The 15,998-nt window shown below is 42.1% G+C and overlaps 1 protein-coding gene across 1 annotated transcript in view; it reads left to right on the forward strand.

The window, feature by feature from the left end:
* LOC132153280 (low-density lipoprotein receptor-related protein 1B-like) overlaps positions 1–15,998 on the forward strand; it is a 228,918-nt gene that overhangs the window by 88,350 nt on the left and 124,570 nt on the right. The window contains exons 13-17 of the mRNA XM_059562662.1: positions 8,713–8,932; positions 9,812–10,001; positions 11,776–11,898; positions 12,671–12,811; positions 14,501–14,626. Of these exons, the coding sequence (XP_059418645.1) occupies positions 8,713–8,932; positions 9,812–10,001; positions 11,776–11,898; positions 12,671–12,811; positions 14,501–14,626 (800 nt within the window). The remainder of the gene's footprint in view (positions 1–8,712; positions 8,933–9,811; positions 10,002–11,775; positions 11,899–12,670; positions 12,812–14,500; positions 14,627–15,998) is intronic.

The raw sequence follows: 15,998 nt of genomic DNA on the forward strand, positions 1-15,998 counted from the left end.
GGTGTGTTCTATGTTTTGTGGATATATACCTTATATCAAATTAAAAATTTAATACACTTTTTCTAAAGTTGACTATTGAAATATTCTAACTATTAGTAACTTTTCAACTACATGATCTGACTTTCATTAGAGCATTAGTAGACTAGAGTAATGAAATGCAGAGCTCTACTCACTTTCCACTTGGCCTGAAGGAACAGTCTTCATTACAGTTCATTTTTAACACTTGTTTACACTGCATGGCTTCAGATGCGATTGCAATTGTACATAGAGTAGTGAAGCATACATGTGCCCATCCACGCATATCTCTGTCTGTACTGGTTAGTGTGTGTGTGTGTGTGTGTGTGTGTGTGTGTGTGTGTGTGTGTGTGTGTGTGTGTGTGTGTGTGTGTGTGTGTGTGTGTGTGTACCAGTAAGTTGGCATGGCACGGCCAGTAAAAATGGTGAGGTTGATGGCCCAGAGCCAATCTCATTATCACCCTCCCTGGGTGTGAGAGTAACTCATGAATCCTGAGGAGGTGCAGCCAGCCAAGGCTGAAGAATCGAGATACTGCAATGAGGAAACAACCACTCTCAGCCCTCTCAGATTCAATCAAACAACCTGCTCACTCTCTTTTTATCTGATTAAAAAATACTCAAGTACCAAAATACTGATTGGTTGATGGTCGTCAGATCTTTTGGGGTATTCCACGTGGTATCTTAAGGGTGCTTTGAGTACTTTTTAATTAATTTATTTTTACATTTCTGTAAATAAATGCCTTATTTTAAAAGTGTGCACTTATCATTAAGTAATCAATATACATTGGAATAGATTTATACCATCTTTAATGAACCCAAGTGGTGTTGATTACCAAATCATTTGAAGAGAGGGAAAGTAAATGCAGAATAGTTTAATTATTTCCATACATAATCGTTAATTAACTCAGAGCCATAATTATATTCATTGCTCAGACCTCATGCTTGTATGGTTTATGCGACTCTCTCTATCGCATTTAATACAGCTAATGCATCTCGAATGGAAGTTCTAACAGTAAAATAAGCAAGGGGCAATGACTGAAAGCTAAAAAATGAAAAAATGTCTTTTTGTGGGTTTGTCTACAGATACTTGCAAATAGTGCACATTTGCGTGAGTAAAATGTAAAAACACCAACTTATCTCCCAGTCACCACCACGTGTCATTCCCGATGGGATAACTTTAGTGGTGTGGAAGCGATTAAAATCTGCATTAAAAGCATTGTCTGCTGAACTGCCAGCTCAGAGGATGTCATGCAGACTGCTTGACACTAGTCTTTGGGAGTGGAAAGCTAAAGCTTTCTGGAGCTAACACTCAGACAGGAAATCAGAAGCACATCTCTTCTGAGGTGCCATTGATGTGTCCTGTTTTGACAGCCGGTAAAAAAAAGTCTCTGAGGAAAAGGATGAAGGTGGAAGATGGAAATTTGGAGCGGATGGACATTTTTGACCTCTCTAACAGGGCATCAGAGGATAGACTGCATGCACTTTGAATGACGGCCAAAATAAAGTGATTCATGTACAGTGCTTTAAAGCAAAGCAAGCTTTTTCTGGCTGTAAGAGTGAGAAACTTAATTTATGATAAATTAAGAGACCACTTATAAAATTTGATATTTTAAAAATTTAATAATTATTATAATATGATGCGGTACTTATTATAATGATACGGAATTTAATAATTTTTCCCGTGGGCTTACCACCTACAGGAGGGACCGTAAGGGGCCGGCAGTCGAAGGCGGGGGCCTCGACAGCCCGATCCCTGGACACGGAAACTAGCTCTAGGGACGTGGAACGTCACCTCACTGGCGGGGAAGGAGCCCGAGATTGTGCGTGAGGTTGAGAGGTTCCAACTAGCGATAGTCGGGCTCACCTCTACGCACAGCTTGGGCTCTGGAACCACACTCCTCGAGAGAGGATGGACTCTTCACCACTCTGGAGTTGCCCATGGTGAGAGGCGGCGGTCTGGTGTGGGTTTGCTTATAGCCCCCCAGCTCAGCTGCCATGTGTTGGAGTTTACCCCGGTGAACGAGAGGGTCGCTTCCCTGCGCCTTCGGGTCGGGGATAGGTCTCTCACTGTCGTTTGTGCCTACGGGCCGAACGGCAGTGCAGAGTACCCAGCCTTCTTGGAGTCTCTGGTAGGGGTGCTGGAAAGTGCTCCGACTGGAGACTCCGTCGTTTTACTGGGGGACTTCAACGCCCACGTGGTCAACGACAGTGACACCTGGAGGGGCGTGATTGGGAGGAACGGCCCCACTGATCTGAACCCGAGCGGTGTTCAGTTATTGGACTTCTGTGCTAGTTACAGCTTGTCCATAACGAACACCATGTTCAAGCATAAGGGTGTCCATCAGTACACGTGGCACCAGGACACCCTAGGCCGTGTTGGACTCCAGCAGGGCTGCCCTTTGTCGCCGGTTCTGTTCATGATTTTTATGGACAGAATTTCTAGGCGCAGCCAGGGGCCGGAGGGGGTCAGGTTTGGTGACAACACGATTTCGTCTCTTTCGTCGATTTCGATGATGTTGTTGTGTTGGCCTCATCAAGCCAGGACCTTCAGCATGCACTGGGACGGTTTGCAGCCGAGTGTGAAGAGGCTGGGATGAGAATCAGCACCTCCAAATCCGAGGCCATGGTCCTCAGTCGGAAAAGGGTGGCTTGCCCACTTCAGGTTGGTGGAGAGTTCCTGCCTCAAGTGGAGGAGTTTAAGTATCTTGGGGTCTTGTTCACGAGTGAGGGAAGGATGGAACGGGAGATTGACAGACGGATCGGTGCAGCTTCTGCAGTAATGCGGTCGATGTACCGGTCTGTCGTGGTGAAGAAAGAGCTGAGCCGCAAGGCGAAGCTCTCGATTTACCGGTCAATCTACGTTCCTACTCTCACCTATGGTCATGAGCTTTGGGTCATGACCGAAAGGACAAGATCCCGGATACAGGTGGCCGAAATGAGCTTTCTCCGCAGGGTGGCTGGGCGATCCCTTAGAGATAGGGTGAGAAGCTCAGTCACCCGGGAGGAGCTCAGAGTAGAGCCGCTGCTCCTCCACATCGAGAGGGGTCAGCTGAGGTGGCTCGGGCATCTGTTCCGGATGCCTCCTGGACGCCTTCCCGGGAAGGTGTTCCGGGCGCGTCCCACTGGGAGGAGACCCCGGGGAAGACCTAGGACACGCTGGAGAGACTATGTCTCCCGGCTGGCCTGGGAACGCCTCGGTGTCCCCCCAGAAGAGCTGGAGGAAGTGTCTAGGGAGAGGGAAGTCTGGGGTTCTCTGCTTAGACTGCTGCCCCCGCGACCCGGCCCCGGATAAGCGGAAGAAGATGGATGGATGGATGGATAATATTGTTTGTACTGTATTTTTGATCAAATAAATGTTGACATGTCGAGCATTCTTATTTAGCATTCATTGAACATTCAACATAACATCAGAAACATAAAAAAACGTCCTCGGTTACTAACGTAACCTCGGTTCTCTCTAGAAGAGGGAACGAGTACTGCGTCTTAGCTAAGACGCTACGGGAAAAGTCTCTTTTCACGATACACTGAAGCAAAAAATTATCCTTAATTTTGAAATATTGTAAAGCGCATTAGCAGCATACAGCCATAGGCGAGACGGCTCGCTCGCTCATTGGCTGCTCTGCGGCAACTGCATAAGCCTATCGAGTGCAGGCTGATGTAACATCTGACCAATGAGGGCACTTCGCACCCTACATGCCACTTCCCGCCGAAACGGGTGTGGCCTAGCCCTATAAAGGGAGCTCGAAAAGGTTGTCTCACCTGATTTATTTCATCGCCGTAGCGAACCAGAGTGAATCGTACGCACGGCAGAGAATGCAGTACTCGTTCCCTCTTCTAGAGAGAACCGAGTTTACGTTAGTACCCGAGTACGTTCTCTTACGAGAGTTCTCTTGTACTGCGTCTTAGCTTAGATGCTACGGGAACCCCATGTAAAGCGCAGTGCGTGCAGAGATCACACACCAATAAACCTGGAAGCAAAGCCCAGGATTTACAGTGCACAATCACTAGAGGGACTCACAGAGAGTCCTAGAACAGGAGGGGGGAACCCTCTGTCCCCATATCTAGAAGTGTCCGTAGACGCGACAATATGACATCACATATTCAAGGCAAGGCCTGACTAATGTGGGAATGTGGGTCTTACGCAATACTGCCCATATAACAGTCGGCAGCGCATCGCGCTTGCGATCTCAGAGTTCCAATCAGGACACTGATTCAACTATACCGACAACAGCTTTGCTTGCAGAGCGGGAACCTCTAGATTATAAAACCTGATAAATGTAGACGGCGAGGCCCATCCTGCCGCCATACATATATCCTGTAAGGAAATCCCACCAGACTCTGACACCCAGTTGGCACTGAAGGCCCCTGGAAGTGTAAGCTAACACTATGGCGTCAACTATCCATCTGGATAGGCTCTATTTCGAAACAGCCATTCCCTTGGAACGTCCACTGAACGAGACAAACAGCTGTTCAGTCTGTCTAAAGACAGCAGAGCGAGACACAAAAGCTCTTAAAGCCCTAACGGGGCAAAGAAGACTTGAGTCTCCATCCTCTTCTGACACCGACAGGGCAGACAGGGAAATAACCTGAGCCCGAAACGGTGTGTTGAGGGATTTTGGTACATAACCGTGCCTAGGTTTGAGTATGACTCTTTAGTCATTAGGCCCAAACTCCAAGCACGTCGGGCTCACCGAGAGTGCGTGCAGGTCACCCACACGCTTCACTGAAGTGAGAGCCAACAAGAACACTGTCTTGAATGACAGATGTTTGAGGCTAATCGTTTGGATAGGCTCGAAAGGGGAACCTTTCATGGCCTCCAAAACCGTCGAGAGGTCCCATACAGGGACTGACGGAGGTCTGGGAGGATTCAGCCTCCTAGCTCCTCTAAGGAAGTGGATGACCAAATCGTTCCTTCCTATTGACTGACCGAGTGTTGTCTCAGAAAACGCTGCCATAGCCGCCACGCAAACTTTGAGCATGGAGGGGGCTCTGCCCTTATCCAACAGCTCCTGTAGGAAGGAGAGAACCTCCGTCACTTCACAATTAAGGGGTGAACGTCCCCGAGCTGTGCACCAGCTGGAGAATACTGACCACTGCGAGGCATATAGCCGTCGAGTCGACGGAGCTCTAGCCTGAGTGATAGTATTTAGCACTCCCACTGAGAGATCAGCGGGTAACCGTTGAGCGCCCACACATGGAGGGACCACAACTCCGGTTGAGGGTGCCAAATCGAGCCCCTGGCCTGCGAGAGGAGGTCCCTCCTCAACGGCACTGGCCACGGGGCAGTGTCTGCTAACTGCATCAAATCTGGAAAGCATGGTTGGTTCTTCCAAAGTGGTGCTACAAGCAGTACTGAGCATCTTGTTTCCCTCACCCGTTCCATCACCTGCGGAAGGAGGGAGACGGGGGGAAAAGCATAGAGCGGGCAGCACGGCCACCTTTGTGACAGCACGCTTTCGTTCTTGGAAAAGAACGCGGGGCAGTGAGCGTTTTCGTGGGACGCGAAGAGGTCCACTTCCGCCCTGCCAAATCTTTCCCACAGCAGCTGGACTCTCTGTGGGTGTAGAGACCATTCGCCCGTGGGAATTTTGTTTCTGGACAGTCTGTCTGGACCCAGATTCTGTAGCCCAGGCACATGAACTGCTCTCAGCGAGCGCAAGTTGCGCTGAGCCCAAACCAGGAGGCGTTCTGCCAACCTGTACAGGTTTCGGGACCTGAGACCGCCCTGGCGATTTATGTAGGACACCACAGACATGTTGTCCGAACGGACTAAGACATGGTGGCCCTTGATTCGGGGACAAAAACGCGTCAGCGCGTTCTCCACTGCCAGCATTTCCAGACAGTTGATATGTTGGAGCTTTTCCCGTTCCGACCACAGGCTAAAGAACGGTCTGCCCTCGAGCAGCGCTCCCCATCCCGAAGTGGAGGCGTCCGTCGACACCACTTTCACTTTCGAGGAGCCTGTCCCCAGGCTTACACCTGATTGGTACCAGTCGTCCGCTGTCCAGGGTTTCAAGGCTGTAACACAGTTCTGATTGACCTTGAGACGCAACTGACCGGATATCCACGTTCTGCGCGGTACTCGCGCTTTCAGCCAGAACTGCAAGGGGCGCATGCGGAGCAGCCCCAACTGAAGAACTGGCGATGCTGAGGCCATGAGACCTAGCATCTTCTGAAATCCTCTGAGCGAGAAGGTCGCGCCGCAGTGGATAGAGCTCGCTGCGCGCTGAATGCCCAACGCGCGCTGTGGCGACAGCCGCGCCGTCATGGACCGTGAGTCCAGAGCTATACCCAAAAACAGTATCGTCTGACTGGGGTTCAGTGAACTCTTCGTCCAGTTGACACTGAGACCGAGTTTCTCGAGGTGATCGAGTAAAATGGCCCTGTGTTCCACGAGCTCTGATCGTGATTGAGCCAGAATCAGCCAGTCGTCCAAATAGTAAATGTACGAGGAGCCAGGGACAAGCCGAACGGCAGGACTGTATACTGGTACGTCTGGCCCTCGAAGGCGAATCTCAAGTATCGCCTGTGACGTGACGCTATCTGTATTTGAAAATACGCTTCCTTCAGATCTATCGACATGAACCAGTCTCCTCTGCGAATATGCGCGAGGAGTTTCCTGGTTGTAAGCATTTTGAAACTGCGTTTCGCCAATGCTTTGTTCAGCTGTCTTAGATGCAGTATGGGTCTGAACCCCCGTCTTTCTTGGGCACTAGAAAGTATCTGCTGTACAGCCCCCCTTCGCTTTGAGCTTGAGATACAGGCTCCACAGCCCCTTTGCTCAACAGTTTTGATATTTCGGCTCGAAGTAAGTGTGCTACTTCTGTTTTGACCGTAGTTTTGACGCGCTAAAAAGCGCGGAGGGCGTCGAAAAAACTATAGCGAGTAGCCTCTCTTTATAATGTCTAGCACCCAATCCGAAACCCCTGGAAGCGCTGACCATGCGTCTGCATGAATGGCTAAGGGTTGGATGCGAAGCGCGCTCTACTGGCTGGGCAACGGCAGTGCTTCGATGTGCTGTAACATGGGCGTTATGCCTGTGATATTTGAGGCGGGGAGCGCGCTGATCACAGCGGGCAAATCGCTCGTCCTCGGCCCCGCCGTGGTGCTTAACCGAGTGAGGGAGGGCTGAGCGAGTCCCGTGGGACTCGTGCTGTCTGTGAGTAATTGTGGGCTGTAAGCGTGCACATTTACTGCTTTTGACGCGTTGTCTGCTTGGGCAGAGTGAACGTGCATGGGTTTCGTTTTTACAGAAACCACGTGACGTGTGTGACATAGTGTTTGTGGGCACTGAAGAGTGGGCACGTTTACTATGTAGTGTGCGCGATCGACCTGAGTCGTTTTTATGGGCGCGAGCCCATATATGTGGAGATGGGCACTGAGCAGTGGGCATCGTCACTACATTTATAGCACCATCGGCCGTGGCCGGGACACCAGAAATTACTCCCTTTTCGGGCAATATCTGGGTAGCCGTAAAAACAGCTTTTGTGTGATGCACAAAAAATTTTAAACTCCTCTTACACTGACCATTAGCTATATATATATATATATTGTGACGAGTGGGGCGGGGCCGAGGGATGTGGGAACACGAGTGAGGCCGGTGGAGTGATTGGGAAATCCGCTACACCTGCGACCCACCACCGGTCTTGAGTCCCACAGAGGAGATGGAAGGATATAAAACTGGAGCGACGACAGTGAAGGACGAGAGAGGACCAGGCCTGGGCATTATTTTAGGTTTTGGTTTTATTTTGTGCGCACCAGTCATCCGTGAGGGGCTGGTGCGCTGTTTTGTGTTTATTTTGTCATTAAAGTCTTCGTTTGATTGTCCGCCGGTTCCCGCCTCCTTCTTCCCAATGATTAGCCAGGTTTAATTCATTACATATATATATATATATATATATATATATATATATATATATATATATATATATATATATATATACAAGACTTCATTTTTTATGAACCTCAGGCCCTGTTTTGTGCTGTACTCATAGAAAATGGCATGTAATCTTTGCTCATGTTGGTTGGACCCTGCATATTATTACATTCTAAAATCTGCAGATTTGGAGCATGCTGTTTGCCTTCTGAATAATTCATGTGGTCATGTAGCCAACACTCCTTGCACGTTTTATTCGCCCTCTGTCCAATTCTGTTTTATGTGGTGTACTTGAAGCACGACTTCTATCAGTGATGAGACAGAAAAGCTTGCGTTGACCGCTGAGTAGTACTCAGAGCAAAACAAATCCCTTAAGCACACTTACTAGGCAAAGGATCATGTCAGAACATTGACCCAATCACTTTTCAAATATCACTAACCTATTACAGTTCATGTTGGCACAGGAATCTATACGCCCCACATAGAAAAGGAAATGTAAGAAACCTCATTTCCTGAAGGAGGGAACAGACATATGTCGAAAGTGACTGACTAAAAGGGAAATACATAAATGTACACATTTACAGATTAATTTCCAGTTTCCCCTATGTGTGAGTTGCTGTTTTTTTGGTTAAGCATATTTTGTTATGTTCCGTTAAGCTTGCACATTTTTAGACCTGCAGGCAATTTGTTTCTATCTGCTTAAACTGTACACTTCCTGTGTTAGCAAGTAATATGTGATTGATATTTATGCTTGCTTCAAAAGTAAATACAAGTGCTTTTTTTCAAGGACTACACTGACTGTGTTCTGGTTTTGGGTACAGTTGGATGTACTGGACGGATTGGGAAGAGGATGAGGTGAACGACAGCATCGGTAGAATAGAGAAAGCCTGGATGGACGGTTCCAACAGGAAAATATTTGTCACATCTAACATGCTGTGGCCCAATGGACTCACTCTGGACCATGGAACCAGTACCATGTACTGGTGTGATGCCTATTATGATCACATTGAGAGAATCTACCTCAATGGCACTGGCAGAATGGTGAGTGAAACTGCTCAAATGTTGTTGTTTTGTTAGTTTAGAAATCTTAGAAATCAAATGGGATTATTTTTAACAAATGATACAGAGCTTACTAAAACCTGGAAGAGAATTAACATTTAGCCTGGGTTCCCTCATAATTTAATTGAAAAAACTTTTCTCTCTTGTTCTACAACATATACATTATCACCAGTCATACCTAAAATGTGAATTTTGTTTCTAATAACTTGCTAATATGGCCCTCAACTCCAATGCTAATGCTGTTTTGTAAGGACCACAATTCAACAATTAATTAAGCATGTACTATCACACTCACAAATTATAATTTTTTTTAATGGACTTCAAACATTTTTAATCAGGCAGTGATTGCAAAGATGAAAATTGAGGTCTGACTGTTCCTAGGTTGTTGCACAGAATGGGAAAGTATCTTCAAGTAATGTTCACTACAAACTTTATTTTTACTCCAGATTGAAAACCACTATTATAAAACCAATTTGAAATTCCTGAGGGAACCCATGGCAATTTAGCTTTTTGTATAGGCCTATGGATTGACGTTATGACTAAACTGCTATATTATTGAGACAAACTTTGACAGAATTAACATATAGAGCTATAAAATGTATGTTGACAGCAGAGCTTGGATAATATGGTCTTGGATGAATAATTTAATGCAAAATGAGAGTGCATTTTGAGAGTTTACTGGCATTTATCTGAAGCATTGGAACATTGTTGACATTATTTTTAAACTTTCCATCCCATTACTGTGCAGGAGGAAAAGAAAATAGACATTAATGAAAAAAAAAGTTAATCCTTCTGGCACAGTTGTCAGAACAGTGCATGGTAATTATTATTATTATTTTTATTTTTTGCAATTCACTGTAGGTTGTGTACAGTGGCAGGGAACTCAATCACCCGTTTGGGATTGCACAGTACCAAAATTCCATCTTCTGGACGGAGTACATGAACGCCTCCATCTTCCAGTTGGATCTGGTCTCTGGTGAAGTCACTCTGCTGAGGAGTGAACGGCCACCTCTTTTCGGGCTCAGAGTTTATAATGCACAAAGCCAGCTGGGTAAAGTCGCTTTAACTTAACACTTAAAAAGTCAATTTAAGGAAAGTTAAAGATTACAGAATGACACATTTTTCATCTTTTTTCAATGATATTTTGATTAGTAATGATCAGACTTGATATTATTTCTCTTTTAATTTATACAGGTAATTTGTAATGTAATTTGAACTGACCACAACACAGTAGCAGTGACAGGAAGATGAATTTACTAAATGTAATTTAATTAAAAAATAATAATAAAAACTAAAATGTTTACATTCTCCATCTAACTCACGTTGCTTCCATTTTGAAGACTTGAAGAGTAAATTAGAGCATTCTGGAAAATTAATTGTTGTTCTCCCATGACAAGAAAAAAAAAGTTATTTATTAATGTATATTACCATTCCATAGCTTGGGCTCAGTAAGATTTTCCTCCCTTTTTTTTATTAAAAAATCTGACTAAATACTTAACATTTTTGTAATCAAATAAATAAATAAATAAAATTAAATCTAAAGTCTAAACTTTTTGGATGTTTTCAGTTCATTTCTGAATGGTGCACAACATTTGACTTTGGTGCATAATGGTTCATCGTACCAAATTATACTATGCTTGAAATAAATGCACAAAAAAATCTAGCTGGAAAATTGTTTCACATATTACATGGAGTAGTGCATTCTTTCAGAAAATTCATAATAAATGACTTTTTTTTAAAAAAACAGTTCTGCTTTTACAAATGTTCTTGGTTTTCACTTTGATCAGCATAGACCCATCTGCAGAGTAGGAGCCGTACTGTTGAGTGGGTGGGTTTAATCTTCTAAAGCTCTGTTTAGAATGTTTAACTCTGTGTGGATGTCTAAGGCAAGGAGGGATGATTACTGTCATCCTCACTCATAACTGCTAGTCATAACACACAGAGGGAGGGACGCTGCTCAGCGGGGCCCTTGCACATGCAGACGAGTGGCACAGAGAACACAGCCGTGTGTTCGGCTCCCACATGTTTCATCTCTTACTTTCGCGGTGCATTTTTAGAGGAGCAGAATGAACGCTACTTGTCAAAGAGACTCACTCTTTTGAGAATGACGACATAGGCTTTTGGGACCAGCAGTCTCTTTCATTTTTTAAATATTCTCCTCTTGACATGGAACTTACAGCATTCATAACACCAAGTCTTGTGGCAAGAGAAGTCTGGGAACTGCCGTTATGTCATGTATGAATTTCCTGCCTTGACATTATGGCCTTTTTGACAGTCTATGTTCTCAGCAGAAGAGGAATTTCTTCAAAGCGCTTGTCAGGAAAAAGATTAATTGTGTTTCCGCTCCCTGGGGTACCACAGATTGGCCGTTACAAAACAGTTTTTATCTCATTGGTCCAGGCAATGACTTTCAACCCCTCTCTAAATGAAACCTTATTATTGTCCCCATTCCTCAACTTAATAAGTGACAGTTTTCTTACAAAACTGTGTTTTTCTCCTCTCATCCCCCATTGTACTGTAGGTGTCATTGCCCACACAACAAATTATGTCTTGTGAAAGAAAAAGAGTGTCAAATGGCTCTCGTCTCCAGTGTTTCCAATAATTTACTTGACGTGTGATTAAAAATAATGTCCCTGTGTACCACCAGCATCCCAGAAGAGCAGGAAATTGGTTCTGAGTGAGCAGTGAAGAAGAACTTTATGTTCTGTGCTTCAAGGAGAGACATTGATAAAAGCCATAAAGTGATGAACACATAAACAGTCGTCCTGCCCGTGGGAAAGAAGATTTGTAGATATCTCTTGTTTAGGCCTATGTTTGTTTTTTAGGTGACAATGCCTGCCGGGTGAATTATGGTGGTTGCGGTACCCTCTGTTTGGCCGTCCCGGGAGGCCGGGTGTGCGCATGTGGCGACAACCAGCACCTGGACAAGAACAATGTCACATGCTCTGGTAGGGTTTTTTAAAATACCATTTTCTTAAAAAAATACAGGACTAAGAAAGCCTCTTTAAAAAATAAAGAAAAAAAAATTAGTTACCAATGTGTTCATTATAAGTAAAACAAGTTAAAAAAATTTTTTTAAATGGCAATCAAATTGTCGTATTCAAATTATTTTATCTAACAAATGTTTAAAAATACAGTTAAATGTAAAAACCTCTGAATGTCAGTATGTTTGTATGTAGCTTTTCAAAATTTCCAAAGAATCTGTGCCTTTGCTGGTGACCATTGTTCTTCAAAGGCCAAAGTTTACTTTTATTTTTTATATTATAAATTAATTTAAAAGCTGTATTTTTACTTTACATTTAACATATAAATTATTTCAAATGTCTTCTTATTTATCATGCAATATGTGATTTTATCAATTTAAAATATTTGTTTAATTATAAATGTCTAATTTATTGTTTTATTTTATTTTTAGATCAGTCCTAGTCCTTCATAGAACTCATCAGTTACTCAAATAGAGATGAACATAATCTAAATTCATGCTGTTTTAAATATGTAATACTTGTTTTTTGTCATGTTATAATAAAGATGGAAGTAACATGCTTAGTTTATTTGAAAAAGTATCACGACGATAATTGTATGAATTCAAAAAGCAATATGTTACTTTAATTATAGTTTTACCCCCAGACTCCACATCATCCAAAGAGTGAGTCTGACTATATTTTCCTTTAAGGTCTTTTTTTTATATTATTCATTTTTTATTTTATTTTTTTACTGTAGACTCAGCAGGTCAAGAGGAGCCCCAGCAGTGCAAAAATGATGAGTTTCAGTGCAGGAACTGGCGCTGCATACGAGTCAGTTGGATTTGTGATGGAGATGATGACTGTTTAGATGGCAGTGATGAGGAGGCCCACATATGCTGTATGTACCTTGTATTCTTTCTCTCTGACGACGATGTATAATCCCTGTTGTATCTGCTTTACTAAACCATCAAACCTCTGTGGCCTCAAGCTGTGTCATTTACCATGCACTCAGTATCATATGTCTGTGATGTATTACTCCATACAAAATTTCCATTCTGTTCAGGTATCAGAGGTGTCTTCCATTTTTTACCGAACTGGTAACAAGATGAACACTGCAACAATATCACAAAATGGATATTTTTTATTGTTTTATTTTTTGGAAGGAAGTGCTCATCAATTCTATATTTAGTTGATCAAAAATATAGTAAAAAAAAAAAAAAAAAACCTTCAGGATTCAATTAATAGATTTATTTAAAATTAGGGCTGGGCAAGTTAAAGTGTTATTATTTAATACATTAATTAATTAACACCGACAATTATTTTATCACGCATTAACACAGTTATTATTATTATTATTGATTTTGTTGTTGTTGTTATTATTTTGAAAGTCACTTGCTCAGCGGCTCTGAATACACATACAGACAAACCATGGGTCAAGGTTAAGGCTAGATGGCATATGGCAAAAACTACTGGGCATGCGCACATCAATATAGCATATTTTTTTCTCACTTTGTACAACAATAATTACTATTTTTGCATTATTTTAAGGGGTATGTTTAGAACTGTGCTAGGTATAGTAGTTGATTAAACACAATCTAATAGGTAGAACATTTTATTTATTGTTAGCTTCCAGGGATTTATTGCACCGCGCCGCTTGTGTCCAGTGTTAGGACCACCACAAATGCTCTCATTGTATAATAGTAAATACAAATGCTGATAAAATATATATTGTAGTTTAAATTGCACTGGATAAATACATCTACATAAATGTAAATCTGAACAAGCAGACTATTTACATATACTGTGTAGATAATTAAAAAGTTGTTAATTGACATCTCAGGGAAAAATGGCTGCAATATCAAACAGGAAGAACACCGGTAATAAAATGTTCTCCCACGCGCTGCATCCCACAGCACAGTCAGCTCATGAGCTAATCGATAAGATAAGCACCATGTTAAAACGCTGAATCATTTTTCACTATGAGAAATACTTTAATGTGATGTTCTACCAGAATTATTAGAATCTGCAAAATCAATTTTCTGCTTTGCTGGGATGTCTTATAGTTTAAAATGGCAGAAACTTTACTGCCTGATCCAACTTGAATCTGGTTTCCCATTTCATCTGTTACTCATTGTCTGTTGGGGACGTGTTGAGTATCCAGGGTCATGAGTAATAGCAGGTTCTATTATTAAATAGAACAAATAGGAGAGGAAAACACAATGGCTACTTTAAATAAACCCAACAGCCTGAGGGCAAACTCATATTTTGAGATAAATGTGAAGCTAGCTCAAGAGAATAGATGAATAGCACAATGAAAGCTGCTGTGCCAAAACAAAAGTAGAGTATTATGCATATGAACTCACTTATATGTAAAGCGGGCTATCAGCAGTATAACAAAACATGTAAAAAAATAATAATAATAATAAATAAATAAACAAACATAAATAAAACAATAGAAATACATATCAAGCTTGCAAATGCTTTGTAACCTGCAATATTTGATACCATATTTATAAAATATGTACTCATTAGAACAAAACATTTCATTGACATGCACTGAATTTTTTGTTTCTTTTGTTCCTTCCAGCTAACCACAGTTGCCCGGTTGAACAGTTCAAGTGTCCCAGTAACCGCTGCATACCCAAAAGGTGGCTTTGTGATAGAGCTAATGACTGTGGAGATAATGAAGATGAGTCTAATAAAACATGCTCAGGTAGAACTCTACTCCCTACACATTAAACGGATTAATGCACCAATATGTGCCTATAATACATCGGGGTCACTTATTATAAAACCAATAAAACTTATTAATCCTCTATGATTTTTTTTTTTAGATTCTTTCTTATTTCAGAGTCACATAACTGTAGAATCTTAAAGCAGACATTAATATCACTTAATTATTCATATTTAATAATTAAAATCATATTATAAGTGACAGAACTGGGCTACCCACATACAAATTTTTTATTGTCTTTAATATATTATAGTTTTTGCTACATTTTTAGCTGGAACATTTTCTTGGCTTTACTGAGTAATTGCATGCATATGTTCATGTTTTAAGGGGCAAAATATTATTTCTAAGATCATATATATACAATTACAGTTTTAAAAAATAAATAAAACATGGATTTCAGTAGGAGCTGTGAACATTGCAGTTTTTTCTGCCATTGAAAAGTGAGTGACAGCATCAACTTTTGCTATAGTAGAGTGATTCACCTTCTATTTTTGAAATGTGGGTTTGTTATTTATATCAATGATGAGTATTTCAATTTGCAGCATCTGTTAGAGTTGAGTTACCTTCTCAGGTACTGTAATAGGGCAAGGAGCATTGACCTGTTTTTATTTTTATTTTTTATGAGAGCAAGATAATCGATATGTGCGTATGTGCAATGAAGTGAAATTTCTCACTGTGGATTGTCAGAATCACTTTCTCCCAACCTTCTTTTTACAAACTAGAGTAATACCTGGCAAGTTTCCAGGAGTTAACACTTTTCACTAGTGCTGTAAGATCAATGGAAGAGAAGAACAGATGTGATAAATGCTGTCAACAGTCTGACATCCCTCTGATAAAGCTGACCCTCCAGCTGGAGACAGCTTAGGCCTTTTTTGACATGGCAGAAGCTTTTAGAGCAAAGTGATGTGGAACACAAGTGAACTGAACCAGCGAGGAGCTGAAATTGACAGCAGACGTTAAAGCTATTTATTATAATGAGTCTGAATCCAAAATGGGCAGTCGGACTCAAGTCTGAGTCCAAGTCGAGTCTGACCAACTAAACGCCACTGTTTGTTAGTATCTTAAGCTTGTTTTAACCTTTACAATTAGAAAAAAAAGCAAGTCAATGTAAATATAACAAAAGCAAAACTCTATTACATCTTGCCATTTTCATTTTTGATTTCACATCATATCATATTAGTGTCCTGCTCAGTAAAATTAAAGTCATGTAACAGAAGTTATGTCTGACTGGATTTATCTATTGTGACAAATTTCAGAGTGAAACAGCTTTTAGAATGTGAAAAATTATAGGGCAGGATTTTACTGTATGCATAATATACAGTAAACATATAAATTCAAGCTTGGGTGGTGG

Source organism: Carassius carassius, chromosome 11 (genome assembly GCF_963082965.1).
Source record: "Carassius carassius chromosome 11, fCarCar2.1, whole genome shotgun sequence".
In the NCBI taxonomy this organism is placed as follows: Eukaryota; Metazoa; Chordata; class Actinopteri; order Cypriniformes; family Cyprinidae; genus Carassius; species Carassius carassius.